At 37.6% G+C, this 21,214-nt stretch overlaps 1 protein-coding gene across 21 annotated transcripts in view; it reads right to left on the reverse strand.

Moving 5' to 3' along the window:
* Positions 1 to 1,471: 1,471 nt before the first annotated feature.
* The window catches only part of LMO7 (LIM domain 7), a 131,549-nt gene continuing 111,806 nt past the window's right edge, over positions 1,472 to 21,214 (reverse strand). For 12 of the 21 annotated variants that reach the window (XM_015632594.3, XM_015632585.3, XM_015632682.3 and 9 more), the window contains 14 exons: positions 20,765 to 20,821; positions 18,587 to 18,612; positions 18,176 to 18,280; positions 16,301 to 16,393; positions 14,603 to 14,973; positions 12,870 to 12,935; positions 12,478 to 12,543; positions 10,755 to 10,807; positions 8,951 to 9,170; positions 7,753 to 8,025; positions 6,293 to 6,401; positions 4,471 to 4,573; positions 3,917 to 3,963; positions 2,069 to 2,204 (listed from right to left, as the gene is read on the reverse strand). In XM_015632594.3, coding sequence (XP_015488080.1) covers positions 3,920 to 3,963; positions 4,471 to 4,573; positions 6,293 to 6,401; positions 7,753 to 8,025; positions 8,951 to 9,170; positions 10,755 to 10,807; positions 12,478 to 12,543; positions 12,870 to 12,935; positions 14,603 to 14,973; positions 16,301 to 16,393; positions 18,176 to 18,280; positions 18,587 to 18,612; positions 20,765 to 20,821 — 1,586 coding nt within the window. In that variant the 3' untranslated portion in view covers positions 2,069 to 2,204; positions 3,917 to 3,919. Of the gene's footprint in view, positions 2,205 to 3,916; positions 3,964 to 4,470; positions 4,574 to 6,292; positions 6,402 to 7,752; positions 8,026 to 8,950; positions 9,171 to 10,754; positions 10,808 to 12,477; positions 12,544 to 12,869; positions 12,936 to 14,602; positions 14,974 to 16,300; positions 16,394 to 18,175; positions 18,281 to 18,586; positions 18,613 to 20,570; positions 20,613 to 20,764; positions 20,822 to 21,214 lie in introns of all 21 variants that reach the window. The other 9 variants (XM_015632621.3, XM_015632613.3, XM_015632638.3 and 6 more) reach the window with 6 other exon arrangements.

A 21,214-nucleotide genomic window follows, 5' to 3' on the forward strand; every position in this document is an offset into this window, starting at 1 on the left:
AACAGCATCACCATCCTTAAATTTTCTCACAGTTTTGCCGCATAACACAGTGCTGGGAGAGGGGGAATCATGGATAGGCTAAGATAGGTTCATTGGTTAGCAGTTGAGAAACTTTGACTTTGGACAAAAAAGAAATGTGTCTCAGTGTATTTCAGGACTGCTCCTGGAGACTGTAGGTATCAGGAATTTGGGGGGCAGGGGGACAGTGCTTCATTATTGTAGATGTTGTCTACAATAAACAAAGTCTGAAAACTACCATGTAGAGGGCCATCCACACCATGTCCATCCAAGATATGTGCTTAACAGAAAGCCAGATCTGCATTGTACCTAAATCAGATTCTGAATAGCTCTCAGGGAAGCAAGCTTCTTCCCCATGCAGCAACAAGGACTCCAGAGAGCTGTGTGAGCAGGCAGTGTGACTATGTCTCCATAGTTTGTACTTGACAACTAGGGTCTTCATATCCCAGTGCTCTCATCTGTGGGCTACCATGTCATTACTTACCACAACAGTAAAAACCAAATTAAATCTCTTTACCAGTCTTTAACTGAATATCAAAAACCAAGGCCAAGTTAGGTTGATGAGACACTTCAGATTTTTATAAAGATGTTTCAAGCAAATATAAAAATAATGTTTGGGACTTTGTAATTCAGTATGCAGCGTTCAGTTACAAGCAGGAGAAACTACAGGAGTGCAGGTGAAGTTCTCCCACTATGTCAAAACAGCACAATCTTCCCTTGTTGCCACCAGCTATCACAGCCACAATCTCTCTTCCTAATCTCTCTCCTACACATCATCCCATCCCCCACCTATCCAAAATCCCCTGAGAGCAAGGAGCACCCTAAGCCTCACTGCAGCTCTTCATGGTGCCATATACAAGCTGACACTCAAGAAAGAGTCCTACAACACCTCCCAGCTTCCTCTTCCTCAGTTTTACCCATAAAACGCTCCCCCAAATCCCTCTGATCCACAGCCTACGTTTTTTCTCTGTTTCCAAGGATATGGACACAAGAGGGTACATAACCAGGCATGAAAATATTTGGGGAAGCCATTGACCAAAACAATTTGGAAGCCACCACTGTGACATAGTGCACATTCCAGCCGTGTTTTCAAAAGGAGCAGAACCTAACCCAAAAATATTTTCAGCACTTCATTTCTAGCAACAACAGAGCAATTTTGAGGAACATCTACCTCTTTCAATCGTTTTTCAGGGATGGGCATATAGTCTCACCACTGGTACTGAATGCTCAAGAGAAAGAGCATGAAGAGCTTGATGAATAAGCTGCACACAGACTTTGACATTGACTACAAAGTAAAAGAGAAATGGAAGAACTATTGCTCTTGCATATATTTAGGTGAACAACTTAATCCTGTCAGAACATGTATTTTTCCCAAGATGAAAATCAAAAATTTTATATTTCCACACATTACCTTAGACATCTTTAGTTGAACAGAAAGGACAAAAACTTCTAATAAATGCAATATCAGATTTTTTTATTTACAAATATATGGTAATTCAACAATCACTCTCCATTCAGAGGAAAGAGTGATAGTTACATTTCCAAATGGGAAAAGAAAACTCTCTCACTTAAATGGATTCCACAGAATATTATGCCAACACCACTGAGCAAACAGATTATTCTTTGTATTTAGGTTTCAAAAAAAGCACAAAATTTTAGAAACCAGCATATGGAAAGCAAACACATTTGTGTGCATTTAAATGCAGCTTCATATTAACCTAGAGAATTCACTTTCAGTATATGTCAAAAAATAAAGACAGCAATTGCAAATATATATTTATATTAGCTATTTCTCTAACGCTCATTTCAAGAGCTTAGAAACAAAATACCCTCTTCATATACCATTGGAAAGTCAACTAGTTGATTATAAGCCTCAAAAATATTTTGAAGTTATTACTGAAAATATACTTATTCTCTCTTGCGCTCTCAATACTTGAAGCTGAAAATGTGAAAGCATTTTTCCCAGCTATTTCCTTACTGCAATTACTTTCTTATAAATAAAAATAGTTATATGAAGAATACAAGGTATTGCTATGAAGACTAGACAAGCAAGAGTTACTCTTAGAAAAAAAACACACACACAATATTTATATTTATAGATCTACATCAGCAGCAATCACCTCTTCTTGTATCTGCGACAGTGGTTTCATATCTTCATTTGCTTCACATGCAGGTTGGTTGCCCAGCTGTTAGGGAGAGACAAAAAAAAAGGTCAGTAAAATCTAGCTACTGAAGGATGTTTGTGACAACAATTAACATTTTAAAGTTTAAAATAGCAATTTAATAGTCAAAGAACATTTTAAAGTTTCAAATACTTATTGAAAATGGTAACATACTAAGGTATACATTCTGAACCAAGCAATCCAAATTTAATAAACAATACAAATATGAATTGAATCCAATTATAGCACTGCAAGTATTTCAGGCCAAGTCATATTCCACAGAACATGCACCTTACCAAATTCTTAAGAATTATTTTTAGCATTAGCACAGAGACAGAGTGATAGTTTTTCTAAATTTACCCCTCAATAATGAAATTAAAATTTGCTAAATAACTGTAACAGTATAAAAAACTTTCTTTATCCTCTCTGCATATATTTGTAGGTATCTGCCAATACAGTGGTGTTTCACTAGAACATTCCAAGTTTAAACCGCAGAATTAACACAAAAATGTGCAAAAATATCACATAAAATTGCAAAGTGAATATCAATAACCCTACAGTTTATCAAACCTTTTAGCCAATGTGTTCACATTCCAAACTAACAAATAACTAGCCAGGTTGATGTCAGATGCCAACTGCAAAAAATAGTAATCTGCATCACAGGCCTGTGCTGCCAATACATTTTCACTGCAGTAATTGCATAGCTGGTTTTTGTATTATTCACTAATTTGAATACTTTGTTCTGTACCTACAAGTTCTTACAACTCCTGATTTTACTTGTATCTCATACAATTATGTTTTGAGGTGCCCACTGGCCCAAGTAGATGCAGTCTGAAGGGAAGGGAATAGAAACGTTTCCTCACAGATCAGCTCTGCTTCTGAAAGGCACTGCTGTGACTTTATGGGCTGTAACGTCAAAGAGAGACTAAATAGCAATTCATCCAAAATAAAATTACTTATCCAACTCATCCAGCAATATTTCCCCCCAAAAGAAAAGACAGAGACAAAAAATAACATGAGCAAGCTCCAGAGTAAATCTCACACACATTTGGGTGCTTCAAATAGGAACAATCACTCCAGTGTAGTCTTGTCAATAAGGAGATACATGGACACAGTATGACCCAGTGCCCTGGATAACCTCCAGATGGAAGGGAATGATTCTCTTCCTCCTTCCACTGATCACAGTGGCATCCATGCATGTAACATTAGTCTCTCTGAATGTGCTATTACCCTCACGAGGTGTTGTGCTCTCTGGTTTTAGCTCAGGTACCACATAATCATTTCTGTGACTTCTCTTCATGGAAGTCAAAAAGAGCCTGCAAACAGCAACAGCATCAGATGCAGAGCTTCTCTTTTCCTGAGCTAGGTTTCACAGCCAGCAGCTGCCCAGTTCCTGCTCAAATGCTTTAGCATGAATATCCTGTTCCCTTCACTGCCTTCCCATCCACCGTGAGAAAAATGTGCTGAGCTCATACAGAAACACAGACATTTTTCCCAGGAAGTAATTCAGGAATTATTTCCCTTCCCTGATTTTTATCATTCTATAGAATTCCACATTTGCCACATAAAAAAAGAACCACATAAAACTCCTGATACTTAACAAAATTAGGAGGTTGTCTACCATCATCTATGACAGCAGAAAAAAAGACCTAAATACCACTATACAAAGCCTTAACATCATGCGCCAATAAATCAGAATTCTGCAAACCATAAGAAGGAAAAAAAATATACTGCACCTTTTAATTAAGATCTGTAAGTAAACCAATTCCTCCTGAACTTGTACCTAAATGAATAACCAATTACAGACCTATAATTCCAATAATAATAGCATCGCAAAAAGAAACCAGCATTTGTGCCATCTGCACAAGATAAACTAATTGCTTTCCAAGTATGTATTAGGACTGAATTAAATACATATTTCAGCTTTCTTTTTAAGAAAATGTAGACACTTTTTCAAAAAGGCTTCTCTGTTATCAAGACAAGCCTGCTTAGCACCTGACAGCTCCTTGACACCACTTTCTCAGATCTATGAGGGAAGAAAGATGACTATACCATGTTGTCTGCTCAAAACTGCATAATAACGAGCTGGTAAAATCAGCTACCAGCGAGTTAGAAGTTAGGAATGATTACCCCACCAAAGACAGAAACTGGCAATCAAACCTTGCTGAACCTATTCACTAACTTAAAGCTAAACAAGAAAGCTATCAAGTGGCTCAGCTGTGCAAACACTTGAGGTTGTAGACCACAGAGAAGAGCTACAGACATGCACACTGCAGTGGAATTGCCTTACTTTTAAATCTGATATAGCAGTCGTTGCAGAAGAGTTTGTTGTTTCGGATCCTGACTTCAGCTCCAGAGCGGGATCCACCAAGGTCGCATCCACAGGCAACACACTGAATCACACATGAATAATTAGCAACTCCTTCCAAAATACTAAGAAACAAAAATGCTGTTCAAAAGCAGCTCAGATTAAGCTCAACAAAGCCTGAACCATAACCCCACAATCACTAGAAGCAAATGTGCAACGATTAGTAGGTCAAAATGCAACCAACCCTGAGAAAGTATTTTAAGGCGACGACTGGACAATGAGTAGCAGAGATACACCAAGTAAGCAAACATAAAGCAGACGGTTTTTAGAGATTAGTTCATTAAATCTAATTTTCATTTTGGTTTCTCTGAAAACTACAATTGGTTTGGCACAAAAAAAAATTTTTTCTCTAGATGGCAACAGGAATTTTGGCACAGAACACCTGGGTGTGCTACTTGCAGATTTCCATGCGGCACTATACACTGCTGGTGTCCTCAAGTCCCTTGGCACTCAAAGCAGCAAATACTCAGGGCACTCCCAATTTCCTGGGTTTGCATCATCAAAACAAGTTCTGATTTGGAGAGATGGGGCTGATTTAATTTTCCTTGCATAAACACATAAGGGGCTTGACTGTTGCCATACTAACATTAAACTATTTAGCTACGGTGGTTAGACTTGTACTTGCTGTGAATATGGACCACATCTGGAAGGAATGTAATCTGAAATATAATACTCCGCTTACTGAATTTACAAAGGACAGATAGTTTCCCTGCTTAATCAAGTAATGAATCTTTTAGATGGCAGTCTGTTCAACAGCTCATTAATTTTCAGAAATTTGGAAAACAAACTTGGCATTTTCTTACATAGGTTATGATCTACAAGTGGATTGTCTCACACAGAATACATGTCCTGCAGAAAAGTGAATGGCAACTGATCACTATGGATTAGTTCTGTCCCTCCTGCTCAGGTAGGCAGGACCAGGAAGAGCTTGGAGTCAACCCTATACTCCAGGTGATGCACTTGAGCTGGGCACAGAAGACAAATGTTCTTAACTAGACACAGAAAGCTTTTTCTTGAAGTCAGAGAAGAAGAAGGGTTCAACAGCACCTCCAAGTCATAGTCTAATTCCACATCTAGTCTGAGAGCAGGGGAACAGGACTGCTTTGCTGTCTTTTTCAGGCAAACATTTATTCTTTCAGCTCTGCAAATGCCCCAAGCTGATGGGAAATCATGTAAGTAGGTCTAGGTCTCAGTGCTGGGCATGAGCTAGTCGACTTAGTTTGTGACTAGGGCTGAGTAGCATTAAAGGCACTTTTTGGTATTGTTCTGGGTTTTATCCGGCCACATTGAACTCTTCCAACATGCCTTTATTTGGAAAACAACACATGAACACTCTCTGTTAAGACTAGACTAGACTTGCTTAGAAAGGATGGGTCATCTGAAATGATTCAATTGCCAGGGTCTAGGCTGAGATTTTAATTTTTTAGAGGAGCTGCTTTCTCTGGAAGAAGTGGTTCAGCATTTTCTGATATTTTGCCACCTATTCAAAGGATATCTTTGATCTCACAGTCAATGTGCTCATCTTGCTTATCAAAGTCCTACTTGTTAGCTCTGGCATTTAAGAAACTTCTAGAGTGGAGTGCTAAATGCCTGCAAATGGGACTGCCTCATGGAAATATGCATGCTGTCAAGAGTAGAAGGCAAAGCAGGTGATTAGTAAGAACCCCTGTGAGCATAACACTGAGTAGCCATGCGTGCTCCTGATTAGTTCCTGTTCCTTCACGATTCGACTCCCAGCTCTCACCTTAAAGCAATGTAAATGATAACAAAGACCAAGAGATTCAATGATCATGGCTGCTCCTTTGCCCAGAATGTTATTACAGTATGAACAGATTTTCTTCCCACTGACTGACCTAAATATAGAATGAAAAACCTTAAAACCAGCTTGAAAATGTTTAAAAGACAAAGAAGAGTTATCAAATACTTTTTGAGATTAAAAACAAAAAACACATAGGGAAAACTGGACTATTAGGCTGCTTGGGGAATGTAATGTTATTTAGAGTTGATCTGAAAGCCATGGAAAGCTGAAGTGTTATAATTTATATCAAATTTACATAGGAAAAAGTTATGAAATTCTGTCACATTCTTGGCACATATTTCATTGTATAAAATAGCTTCTACAAATAAAAACTGTACTGTTAAGTTTGGAGAGTAACAACACAGGTTTTGTGCTCCTGCCTTCTTAGTTATGGGGAACTATCCAGAAGGCTAAGTTTTACCAAGCACCACTTCCAAGTCCCACCATCTGCACCTTGTTAGATAAAAGAAGGCTAGTCCTGGAGATAAAATATTATGTGAACTCTTTGAACATAAGCCATACAGAAGTAGTTTCCATAGATCTACCAAGGTGCTAGCAAATAGAAGTGAGAACAAGAGAAGCAAATATGGTTAAGAAGGTGATTTTCTTACATCATCCAGAATGAAAAAGACTAGCTTAAAAAAATAAAATGGGGTCAATTTATCACTAAGTGCCTGAGAGTGTAAGAGCTAGTGAAGTAGTGTTCACTGTTGTTATATATAACACATGTAATTCTGTGTGGGATGATTCTCTGGAGTACTATCCTGAGGTATTTTTAAAATGTTTCAAGTACATAAAATAGCAGAGTTATCTACCCTACCACAGCTGAATTCCATTTTTGTTTCAAAATATGTTGCAATTCTTGCTTTCTCCTCCTAGATTAAAATCAACATCCTATTCTGTAATTCTCCAGGGTTATGGGTTATGAGCATTCCTGAGTGCTCCTCAAGATGATATTGACCACATGCCAGGAAGTGAGGAGGAGAGACCAAGATGAGGGTCATTAAGCGTGGGTTTCAGGAATCTTTTGTTAAAACAAACCAAGGGAAATAAATGTCAGAAATTCTATCTGGAACAGGCCTTTGCTAATCAGTTTCGTAACCAACACAGAGCCCAGAGACTGAAGATAGATTATTCAAGTTCGTTTTTTTTTTTTAACCAATGTCAAGCAGTGATGACAAACCTGGGGAATTTTCTGAGTGACTGGAGCAGGGAGGTAATACCAGTCCTCTGGTATTACCTCTTACCACACTTCCACTGTCCTCTCCAGCTGGAAGACTCCAGGTATTTGTTAATTAATCAATGTTATGGGTAAGAATACTGCTGTAAGCCCAGCATGGACACAAAGTCTGCTCTTCAGTGCCATCCAATGTTTTTACCTTCCCAGAAAAAGGGCACCCACTCACCTGCTGCGTGTCTGCGACCCGGACTGGGAAGCAGAGAGGGGAGACTGAGCCCGGGGAGCTGTCTGGGATGTGGAGGGGGCTCTTGCAGAGGTGGCCACGGGAGGTGCTTTGCTGGAGGAAGGAGTGCACATGTAGGCTCGGTTTGAAGTGGACACGGGGCGACTAAAATCTTGACTAGAAGATAGAGATGAAGAGGATGCAGACTGGTTCAGCCATGAATGGTGCCTCCATGACCTCATTCCTGAAGAATCAAGATTGTCCAAAGACTCCCCTCTGTAACAGAGATACAAGTACCTCAAATGTAAATGGCAGTACGGATGGAGCAACAGAACTATATGCTGCTTTTTTTAAGAGAAAGCCATTATCCTTGCATTTTTAATATTTTCTAGGATGAATATGTTTGATCACTCTAAGCAATATTCTTCATGTACTGATTTAAAATGTGTGAATAGTAAATTTTCCTTTGTGTCCAGCTGTAGTTCTCATGGGAAAAAACAGGCTAAGGAAAAGAGGTGGCACTTAACAGCTACTTAATAAAAGCAAAACACTTCACTGCAGCCTTATCAGGGTGAGCTGTATCAAAATCCACACAGCAACAGACCTCAGATACCAACTTTGTTTATGTTTTCTCCAAGGGATACCAGATAGAAAATAACAATCCACCCAGACTGGATAGCATCACCCAGGTACAAGGTGTTGGCCCAATAACCAAACACTCTCCTGACTGATCACATTGTGACCAAACACTCCAGACTTCGTCTGTCTCCTAAGTGACAAATCCAACATTCATACATTAAATAAAGCAAAAATAAACTATCCAAACTTTACGACATATTTCTGTGTTGAAAAAGGTATACTTCCTAGCCACAATAATTAATTTCCCAAAAAAATTGCTGTGTTGAAAATCTTGAACACATGTGTCAGTCACAAGGCACACTATTGATTTCCATTGCTGCTATACCAACCAAGAAATAAGCAGCTGAGTTATTCACAGGTCACATCCACATTCCTTACTTGCAAAAAACTCCATTCAATCCCAGCTGTAATACTTTCTCCTATTTGTGTGGCTATGCAGTCTACCTTACGGCATTTCACAGACTCAATTTGTTTCTATGCACTGTAATATAAGCTGAGGTTCAGAATAACTGAAGAAAACTGTCTGATGAGAGACAGAGTTAATTTTTAATGTGACTCCTACCTCCTCATACTACTGCTGTACAGACTAACAGGCTCCTTATGTATGCTGGCACTGCGCTGCCTAATCCAGCTGCTGTCTGTGTGTAGAGATGTTTTCTTTCTCATTTCCTGAAGGATTTGCTGTCTCTCCAACTCTGCTGCAGACAGGTTTTGCTCCTTCTGAGACTTCTTCTGTGACTCACCCGTGTTCCAGGACCTTTCTGAATACTTGGTCTGGGTACCTGTGCAGAAAACATGTGCACACATCAGCTAGACACCCCAAGGCACAAAAGCAGTTATCATCCTGTCAGCACTCTGGCTGTAATTCCAAGAGCTATTGTTCATCACTCCATTCACAAGTTATTCCAGGTCCCTTTTACAGCCGGGTAAAACTTGCCAATACAACATTACTAAATTTTTTTTTGTTTGTATTTCCATTAATATAGTCTTTTACATAATGCTTAATGTAAATGCATTTTCCTTCACTTCCTAAGTGTACATGCATAGGCATTTGTGTGTAAATACTCTTCTTTTTAAAAGGGTATCACCACTTTTCGTGCCATAATTTGGACTCTTCCTCCAACATAAACTGAACCATGTGTAAAATATGTAGTTAAATAATGGGATACACTCTTTAAGAGTTCATACTCTTCTGTAAGTTGTCTCTGTTTATAACAATTTCTTTCTTTCTGTCTTCAAGGCACTAAACACACTGCTTTATATGGATATAAAAGGGAGAGAGAAATCTTTCAGTTACTTGGATTATGTGTTAACTATGAGTTGAAATGAAACTTATGGTATAGAAAATATGAAATATTTCAAATTTGAAAATTCAGAAGGGTAAACAAATAAGCAATCTTTCTCCAAAGGGTGTTGACATATCAGAAGGCAACAATTTTTTATTTCCTAGATCCAGTACCTATTCTTTATAGTAAAAATAATTAAGAAAATTATTCAGCAATTAGTCATTCAATTGACATTTCAATCCTTTTAAATTCTACTCTGACTATAGATTTGCTCTTGGATTTATTGGTGATTATAATGGATTATAAAATACTATGGAAGTTTACTTTCTCTTTAATTTCAATGACAGGCTTTAATGGATGAAAACAACGTTTTTAATCTGCAATATATCCCCTAATACATCTACTTTTCTTTGATTACTTGTGATTACTCTTTTTAACCATGTTTTAGACACAAAAGTAGCTTGCAGGCATTTTTGACTCCAACATATTCATAAAATTGGTTTGTTTGCTTTGCACATAATTCCTCTAATACAACCAAAGTCATAGAACTGAACTGGAGTCCAAGAACCAAGCTATTGTGACATACTGAGAGCTGACTTCTTGCTCTGTTATTACTTACACTAACTGAAATTAAGAAGACAAAAAGTTGTATTAAATACATAAAATTCATTATCTTGGTATGCTCAGCTTTCTTTTTTTATTGACAGAGTCAGTGTATCAAATCTACACATACCTTCAGTGATATGATTGCATATTGATGCATGATTGATTTTATCTCATGTAAAAATCTGTCATTAAAATTTAGGCATCTAAGAGCCGTTTGCAATCACCATCTTCAACAGAGTAGTTAATCATATTTGTCCTTGGCTTTTATGCTGACTGTTTGATTTTCCTCTTGCTGTTGAAAGTTCATTAAATTGGGGCATAGTATGAATTTATAATGCAGCTATCAAAAAGAATACTAAAAAAATCATTTTCTTAGGATGACTATATGTACACATCTTAATCGTTTTCTTCCTAGTCTCCTCCCTCTCTACCTGCCCCAAAAATTAAATATCATGGAAATTATATATTACTTACCATTTCTGATTGTGTTGAATTCATTCAGTTCTGTAGTTGACTTTGACTTATTCCTAAGGATATAAAAACATTAATTTGTCTATCTTAATTACAAGCCCTCATTACAGACAAAGCTCTTATCATTGCAGATGATAGAACCAGTCCTCTCTTTATTTCACCATCCCTCCCATCAACAGCTTATGCTGTACTTAAAACAAGAGGCAAAAAATAACTAAACACCTATGGGAAAAGAACATGTCGATATTTAGATGTCAATAGATAATCACCAACTGAAAGTTAAAATTTTGTACTGAAAGTTGTCAGTGCTTCAGGCATAAGGAGCTGATCACTGTATTTGTTTAAACAAAAACATGTAAAAAACCGAGTCCTTTCCTGTGGAAGCTTTGTGAAGACTACAGTCTGATGAAGGAGTGAGAATTTTCAGAGCAGATTTACAATTGATTTGGCTTCACGAGAAACTTAAATCATACTTCGGCACTTTTACTAGACTGTAAGCAAAACACCTCCTCAAATCCTGCATGCAATGTTTTCTTGGGAAAAAAATATTGTTCACTGATTATACCTAGCAGCATAATTTTTTAATGAGTTTTAGCCAAGAAATGGCATTCAACAAACGTCACATAAGGGGAGACAAATGGCAAAAAGTTTCTTTTCTGACCGTACAGAGCAGGAACTTCATCAACACCTCAGTGCTGTATTATTAGTCTCAAGTAGTACAGCCAAATTTTTGGTTTAAAATAACTCACAAAGAAAGGATTTAAAAAGAAATACTGTGCTTGGTCCTAACTCAAAACTGCTACATTAATGTGTTTACATGTACAGCATTGGCTGTACAGCTGTGTTTTGAAGGAATCTTGTCCTTTATCTGGAGATAAATGAAGCATAAACTGGATCACATCTTGCTTCTTTAAGTTCTTACTGACTGTCCTATAGTGTGGACCGATTTTAATATTTATTAAAGAAGATGCAAGTTTCACAGCTGCCTGTAGTGAAGAAATAAGCAGTGTTCTCCTCACATATATAACCAAGATGTAACTATTTAATGCATGCTCCTTCTGAAATTAGATCTGGATCTTCCACTAGTAACAGATTCATTAATTGTTACTTGTAATTTAAATCTCTCTTTATATAAGAGAGGTATGCTCAATTCAACTGCAAGAAGTGCTCAAATACACAGCAGAAGTCATCTTTCAGAAATACTGTGAGATGCGATGCAAAACAAAGGCTTGATTTGTAAAGCAAGAGTTTGCAACTTAAAAATAACTTGTGCAAATTACAAGAGCAACGTGCATTACCTCCCTGATAAATATGCTGCTGCTGCCTCTTACTTACCTTCTTGTTTACTCTCTCAAGTTGCACAACCCTAATTGGGATGACTGCACCTTAGTTTGTAGAGCATGCTATGACACAACCACAAGATATCCGAAATTGTTTTCTAGCCAGGTAACTTTAGTACCACCCACATATTCATCTCATCTCATATTATGTTTCTCCCCGTAGAATCCCACTGACTAACTGTTGCTTACAACACAGGGTATAATTTGACAAAAGTTTGGCCTCTTGTTTCTTCAATATGAAAACATGCCATAAAAACTGCAAAACACAGCAGCGATCCAACGTATACATTTAGCTGCTATGACTAAAGTTTGTTAGAATTTTGAAAGTTTTCTAACAAAGAAATGGTGGTGTTACAGTCAGTGTTGAGATTCAATATTGGATATACCTGTCAGCAAGTGACTGTCCAGGTTGCTCCTCAATGGTTTTAGAAACTTCGTAACGCTCATAATGCCTGTTGGAGAAAAAAAAGAAACATTATGTTCATATACAAAAAGACACACTTAAACACAAATAGTTCATAAGGGAAATAATTCAAAATAGATCCTTAAGGGAAGAAAAAAAGCAGTTTAAATTAAACACCCCAAAAGGTAAAGTTCTAAAGAGTCTTAGTTTAACATCAGAAATTCAACTGATAAAAGAAGGCAGAATAACAAAAGTTGTCATAAAAACTGCCCTAATTTACATTTTTGTGAAGTGACAAGGAATCCAAGCATGAACATGCCAAAATGGTTATTACTAAAGATGTTTCAACTATGTATTAATTCAATTTCTTATTACCTGTCAACGAGAGGATGGCCAGCTCGGTCCTCTATTGTTTTAGATACTTCATAGCGCTCATAATGTCTAGAAGCAAAACAAAGATAAAATGCATATTAAAAAAAAAATTCTAGAAATTGCACAAACAGTAAGTGTCCCCAGAGAAAACTGAGAAAATTCAGATGCGTTAAAAGAATCCCAAAGACTAAGGTGCTGCAAAAATTAGAAGCATCAGTATACAACAGTGATTATCTCATCCATTTCAAAGTGAGGAGGAAAATCTTGTCCAAACACAGCAGATCTCTAAAAATTACATTTTTATTCTATAAGAGTGTACAGGTGCAGTTTATAAATTCATAAAGTTCCACAGACAACACTTTTCAGCTGCCTATCCCCTCCCACAGTGCACTTTGTAGCAAGTATCATGCCTCTGTGGGTGTTTATATAACATTTCATATTTCAAGTCTTATCTTTGGATATCATCTTATAGCAAATATTTAACACCAGATATTTTAAAGGCCAGTTTCACTGAACTTGCTCCTTTACTATAAAGCAAAGCCCCCCATGTTTTTACTATAAAGCAAAACACATCCTTTGGTAGCAACCTCAGAAGCAATGAAATCCCCATCGACTAAAGAATGTAGCAGGGGTTTAGATATGCAGATATTACAGCAGCTTAACAAGTTACTGCACAAAGTCCTATTATCTTGCAACTGGGACAAGTGAAAATTGTGAAGTTACCCGGCTCTGCTGCCAGGAAGAACCTGTTCAGCCATTGCAGCATTGTGTCTCTGCTTTGCTCAGCAGGCATATCAAGCAGCAGTCAATTAGATTAAACTAAAGTAACTCTGGGCCTTACAACCTCCTCTGGAAATACACCCAGTTTTTTTATTCATATTACTTTCTCCTAAGACTTAGCTTGATACCATGTGTTCTCTTCAGTCATCTCTTATTACTTACACAAGAAAAGGAGAAAAACCTCAAGAGAAACCTCAAGCCGTAAGTCATACACAAGGCAAATGCAGACAAAAAAGGGAAAAGCTATGGGTTTAATTGTTTTCAGATAGATTAATCTCCTGTAACAGTAGTCTGAAAACTGGGCAAGAACACAAACTTGAGAACTAATAATTGTTTGTTTGTTTTTTAAATCAATGTGCTGAAGAAGTTAATGAGAGAACAAAATATATCCACAGTGGATATTTCTAACAGGTTATGATATGTAAGCCAGCATCGGTTCACTCATATACCATGATATTCCTCACTGACAAATTTACCCAGTAGTTAACTGCAATTAAGCTTTATTGTTACACTGTTGAATTAAAATAAGAGAAAAAATCAGTCAGACATTTGTTGGAAAAGTGTTCACTTGGTATTTCTTCTGGAAGCCCTGTATGTTGAGTCACTGGCTCTCAATTTACAGGCTTATGCACAATTCTTACAAAATTTTCTCATTAAGTCCTTCAGATCGTCTTTCATCTGGCTGTAATTACTGTATTTACGTATACCATTTTAAAAAAAAAAAAAAAAAGCTGAAGTAGGGTAATACAGCACTTGATTCTTGGGGAGGAACTTTGTATTATGCCTGATCCTTCTGTCCTTGGAAAGAACAACTATTGTATGGTATTCTGTGCCTCCTGATTGCAGCATGAATCTTACATGAACATCCTTATATGTTCAGGACAGGCACAGCCCCCTTAGAAACGGATTTGAATTTGCAGAAGGAAGAGAAAGTGTATCCTAGCACAAGTGCACACCTCTGGTACTGAGGCACCTCCGCGGGGACCTCCCTTTGCCTTTCCGCTTGCCGCCTCTGCTCCTCCATCTCTGCCTGCTGCCTCTGCTCCTCAGCGTATTGCTGCTCCCTTTCTTTACGCTGTCTCTCGAGCTCCAGCTCCTGGGGCTCCTGTTCTTGCTCAAAATGCCGGGTTGCTTCTTCCTGGATCCTTCGTTCCTCCTGAAGCCTCCTCCTTCCTTCTTCCTCATGCAGCAAGCTGGCTGCCAGCTCGCTATCCCCATCTCGTTCTGGCTCCTTAGGGGCATTTGCTTCAGGGCTTTCTCTCCAGCTGGACACAGGTGGAGCCTGAGAAGTGACAGATGTTGTATTTAGGGTTAGAACAGTCTGCTCCTGTAGCAAAGACAAAAAAAAAAGATCATGTTTCTAGGGAAGGGACCTGTTTTTTAAATAGATTGCTCACTCAGAAAAAGTAATTTATTCTATAATGTAAGAATGTATTACAATCATCCCCAGCACTTCCAGTGCAAGATGCAGGACACAGTTTGGTTTCACACTCTCCTAACTCAAGAACTTCAATCGACACACCAGCCTTAGCAAGCACCACAGGCAGCATGGCCACAACTATGTGAAACATCCTGCTTTCCAAAATATCACTTACATGTCAACTTAAATACTCATGGAAAACAAACACTTGCATGATATCCAGCATTTCTCCCTATTGTTTTGACTTAGAAATCTGAGATCTACTTAAGAGTGTATACACAAAGATATACACTGCAACCTATATCGGACTGACGAATTTCACATGAATCCTCGTGTTGAGCAATCTCCCACTCTCTTCCATTCTCCTACCATTTCAAAGTCAAGCCTCAGACCTATCACTCTGTGACTCTTCTCTCGAAAATGAGAAAAGGCCTTTCAGTGGTCAAAAGATGTTTTAGTTGCAGAGAAAAAATGATGTTTATGGGTCCATCAAAACCCCTAATGACAGAAAAATACAAAATGGTTTACATTCTTGTACAGCAAAGTCCTCTAACAGCTCAAAAAGCTTTCATATTAAAGTTTTAAGCTTTAAATTATGGTCTACTTATTCATGACTGTGTAAACACAACTGATCTAGCTTGCATGCCTGAAGCAGCACTCACTTATCAGTAGAGATACCTCAGATAGTTCCCATACTCAGGAAAAAATTTGTTCATCTTCCCATAAACAACAACCAGAGAATTCAACATCTACAGAAACTACACACATTCAGTGTTATAAAATATATAACTGGAAATCTATTGACTTGATATATAAATTTATCAGATGAACTGTCTGCCAGTAACAAGCCAGACACTTACAAACACACTTCCTGATAAAGTATTGAAGCAGAATTCCAACAAGTAGCATCAGGTGGTAAATAAACAGTAAAAGTGATCATTTATCATCACAATAATTAAGACATGCTGTGACTTTTTGCCAATATATTTTTTGTGTTAGTTACCTAACCAGCTAATAAGGAAGAGACAAATTCACCATATATCAATACATCCCACCTACTCTTTCCATCCCATTTCTGCAATCTCTTTCTACCAAGGCACAGACAACAATTTATTTTCCAAAATGAGAAGATAAATGTCATAAACAACCTAATTATTTGCCTGCTTGCATGCATCTAGTATAAGGGAAGAAACCCCTCATGAAATCAGTCATCAAAGCTTTATTCACAGCCTACCTCATCAAAATACTTGGAGCTCTCTTTTTCTGCTTCTTGCTTAGCTCGTAGCCATTCTTCCCTCAGTTTCTCTTGTTCTCGTTGGTATTTCTCCTGTTAGGTCAGATTGAAGTTAAACATGCAAATAAGAAACATGGTATTTTCTTATTTTCATTAAAATGTACACTGGGATTTAATGTGCTTTTTTAACAGACCAAACAGACCAGAAAAAAAACAACTCTGAGCTCCACTAGAACATTAGGTCTGCCACAAATGAAATCCTGGCTCAAACACAATCAAAAGGAGCCTCTGTAATTGATTTTTTGAGACTCCAGGCTTATTATATGCTAAATCCCACAAAAGCCAACCTCATAGTCCCTGTCCTCCAGTTTAGTTACCATTTAAACAAAAAAAACCCCAGCTATCTAAGGTATTTCTGAAAAAACAGAGTGGTTGTATTTAACTTGTAATTAGGCACATTAATATGGTAAATATGAAGAGATCACTAAAGTGAATTAGTGAGCAAGAACTCTCATTCTTTTGAAATGTTACTTTAAACAAAATCCAGTTTCTGGACCTTCAAATTTATCTTTTGATTATGATTTGTTATGAAATCAATAGACTATCTTAAAGCATTGCTCAAAGCATATGGTCAATGTTTTGGTGGTTTTGTCAGACACCACTTTTATCTTGGGAAAAGCAAAATATTTAAGGATGTAAAAAGTATTCCTTCTAAAATGTTGGAAATAAGAAAGACTTTGATTCCTTTTTTAGTTTTTTGAAAATTCATTACTTGGATGATGGGGAAGAGAAAGATAATTATTACTCTGGTCAAATTTCTCACTTCAGGACTAAAAAAGGAGAAAGAAAAGTGATGGCAGATGCCTGAGTCAGCTCTCGAGAAAGGGGACCCAAGGTTTACACTCTTTAAAGCCATCTCCAGATATCAGACAGAAGATCCAAACCACAACAGAGACTACAGGTAAGTTTAGGAAGGTACAGCTGCTGGCCTGCAGAATTTGCAAGCTACAAGGTACAACAAAAGGTGAAAAATTCAAAAACCAAGAGAGATTCTATGCTTGTACTTTGACACCACAGTTTTCTGCTGAATACAGCCAAAGTGGGCTTGTGCAGAATAAATTATATTCACTGATGCCATCAGACTTCAGACAACAAACTTTAATTTCATTTGCAGAGATATATCTTGTTGAACAGGGTTGAATGTGCTTGCACTTCATTGAGCTGAGCTCCTTGCAGAAATGTATGCTTGTGTTTTTTGTGCTATCCTGAGATTACAAAGAATGCCCCTTTCTTCCCTCAGTAACACCTCCCTCCAGCTCTAGCTGCTGGTTATCAAGGTGGTTTTGTATTAGCAGGTTCAGTTTTCTGACTCGGAGGTCCTAGGAACCAGCCTGATTCCAACTGCCCAGCTGATTGCTAAGTGAGAGGACTCTAGCAGGCACCTAACCATAGTGCTGGCTGCCTCCTTTTCATATATGAATACAAGGCAGTATTGCTGATTGATGGCAAAACTCAGGCTAGAGGCAATTTTCCTACTGGGAAAAAATACAATTCATATTCAGAAGTGAAGACTCCTTATTTCTTCACTTATCCTTTAAATTCTGTTGTCATTAAGAACATACCAGCCCCAACAGATGAAGCACTTCTGGCTGTAGTGAATACACGTTGTGTGTTTGATTTTATGAAACTCACTAAAGCATTGTCCTTTTTTTTCTGAATAACTCCTACTGTGTGCAACTGTGCAGGCCAGAAAATGCACCTGAGAGTTTCCCCTGGCCATCAGTAAGAAGAATTGCAGAAGTCATGTGCTACTTTTCTTTCCTTGTTGCTACACACAGGGGATCAACAGCCCATGATTATGAAGATTAATTATACCTGCAACAAACGATCCTGCTCTTTTTGCCATTTTTCCTGTCGTTTTCGCTCTTCCTCTTGATCCCAAACCCGGCGACTAGGAGCGCTGATGGATGGCACTGGGAGCTAATATAGCACAGAAATGAAATCATATTTATCCTCTTTCCACGTAATCAACACTACACATTTTAAAACAAAATTTTTAGAGTGAGAAATAGAAGCCACTAACAACACTAGAGCTTTATAGTGACAAAAACATAAATTAGCTTTTTCTTCAAAAAAAGGCAACCGTGCCTTGACAAAGCAAATCTTAGCCAGTACTCTCAGATTTGATCAAAATTGTACAGCAGTATAAAAAACAATATAAAGCAAAGAGCTTCTTGAAAAGACTAGGATTACACAACCAACTAGTAGTTTGCAAATAATACTTACATCAGGCATTGCGGGCTCAGGGCCTCCTGGAAGATTTGGAAGGCAAAAAAGAGAAACCATTAGACCCTTACATAACTACTGCAGGACTGGTGTAACTGTGGCAAGTCTGAGCTTCAGACTAGTTTTTTTCCTTAGTAAGACATGCTTGCCATTGCCCTGCTGAACTTTCTCGAGGGCAGAATTTATTAGGTGTTTTCAACTAATGTGCACAATTGTTTCAAAGCTTTGCATGCTTACAAGTGCTGTCAACAGTTGCTTGAATTAGCAGTACATCTCCCACTGTAGCAACACAAAGGTTCTTCACTATACTTCTCCTAGTATTATTGTTGTGAAACCCAATTGTTTACCATGACTAATACCCAGAGCTGCACAAGGGTAGAGAAGCTATTCATCTATGCCCTTGTCATGAATTAAGAGTAACTGACATCCACTGGAAACTTCTTTACCACAAAACCATGTATTTCTGCTCTCCAACTTTCCTTCTTTCCTACTTCCAAATGCACACTTGAATTCAGTGAAATTGTCACCATTCACCACAAACATTTTGCTATATGAGGCTATCACACTTGGCCTTAATCAACCTGTGACAGGATGATTATTAGAGAGAGATGTGTATTATGCTAATTTATTAAAAATTGAGAAAATGGAAAAAAAATACAAATTTAAGTGTAATCATTTCTTAAGCACCATCACTATTTTTGTTTGTTGTCAGTATACTTGTTATCTAGCTGTCAAAATTTAAAAAAGTTTAAAAAAGAGGCATAAAAGAAAAAAAAATTGCAACAGTATTCTGAAGTATAATCACAAGAAGTGGAAAAAAAGATCAAATTTAGGATACAAAAGATTCTAATGAGTCACAGGTTAACATCCATTCTGTATACATACAATTTTGTCTTCACTGTCAGTTCACAATATCCACAGTGAAAAATCAGGTAATCAGCTTAATCTATTGCAACTGTACCAGGAGATATTAAAGGGAAGTCTAGACATCACCTATTTTTGCTCCCCTCTTCTCTCACCCCTGTAAGCTTATGCTGAACTCCACAGGAATCCTCATGTAATTGCAAAGCTAAAGTGCCAAAAGTTTAAAATAAACAAGCTGCACTGAACAAGCACTCTAGAAAAACAACCTTGTCCTCCCCCTCAAGTACAAGTGGAATACCCCAAATATTGTTATAAAAATAATTTTAAAAAACCAAACAAATTTCTGCCAGCCATAAAATAAAAAACAAACAACAACAACAAAAGCCCAACAAAAAATAACCAGCAACAAAATAGCACCATATTGCAGATACAATATTGCAGATACAGCAGAAGTATTTAAAAGCAAATAGAACCACAAACACAGATATATGCTGTGGCACTTCACATACCGCTTCTGGCAAAAACCAGAAATCACCACCACTAAAAGCAAAATCCTGGCCCCACTCAAATAATTGGCAAAACTCAGCTGAGCTTCCAGTGGGCCAGAATTTCGCTCTTTCAGGCTACAGCAAAACAGCACGGCATACATAGCCTGAAGACAGCATAAGACATACAACATTAGTGGAAGTATGTGAGCTGTGACATGCAAAATGCTGAAAAGCAACCTACAAAACCAAAATTGAGTGCCTCATTTATTGTTTTTTTTTTTTTTAAAATGCTCGCTATGAAATTCAAAATTTATATTGGTCTTCTTGGGATCTTGTGACATCACCACATAGTGGAAATCCAGCAGATGCCTTTTTACACCAATTTACACAAAAGCACAGAGCTGCAACTCAAACTCAAATCCAGAGTTAAATACTTCATCAACAGCTCTGAGATCTTCTCTAAACCCCTGCTGGAATATTCACCATTATTCTTGTTTTGTAGGTAGTAGCAAACCCGAGCAGAGAGTGACACCCTTCTTACTTCTACCCAGTGGAAAAAAAATAAAAGTATGAACAACACAGAAGAGATTTAAACAGCTATAGATATAAGAGAACACGCAAAGACCCATTACCACAAAGGTAGACCCATGAATTGTAAGAATAACCTGATGACCCTGGGGAAAGAAGGGAAATTAATGATGTTGCTTCATTGTAGCTGCAGAAACAACACTGAAGAGGTAGAGCACCCAGCACCAGACTTGTTAGGGAGAGTGTGCAGCAGGAACAATTTCATGGAAGTACATGAAATGTTAGCTCTTTGATTTACCTTGTTCAAAAAATTGTGACCGTCTTTTAAAGTTTTTCAAAGAAATAGGTTCAGATGCTATTCGAAAAATACAAAGAATACAGACAAGTCAATGAGGGGCCTTTTTTTTAATGACTATAACCACTGGATAAGAAACTTCTGTTTGACCTCCCATACACTGCAACATCACTTCAGAAAAACAAAAAGCCACTGAATCACAAAGGAAAACCTTAGGAGATTGCATCATATACCAATTAGGATTTCATTTTATCAGTAACAATGTCCAGCTATAAAAACAGCACAAGTATCAAACTTAGGCTCAGATTCTCCCTGTCTAATTTAAGCATCCTTGTCTGGGATGCCAAATTGGAATGAGGAGCCTAATGACCATTCAAGACTACCCATAAACATCCAGAGGACAAGTGATATCTTGGGGGAATTTTTTCTATGAATTGCCATGTGTATTCAAGC

The sequence above is a fragment of the Parus major genome, chromosome 1, assembly GCF_001522545.3.
Source record: "Parus major isolate Abel chromosome 1, Parus_major1.1, whole genome shotgun sequence".
NCBI lineage: Eukaryota > Metazoa > Chordata > Aves > Passeriformes > Paridae > Parus > Parus major.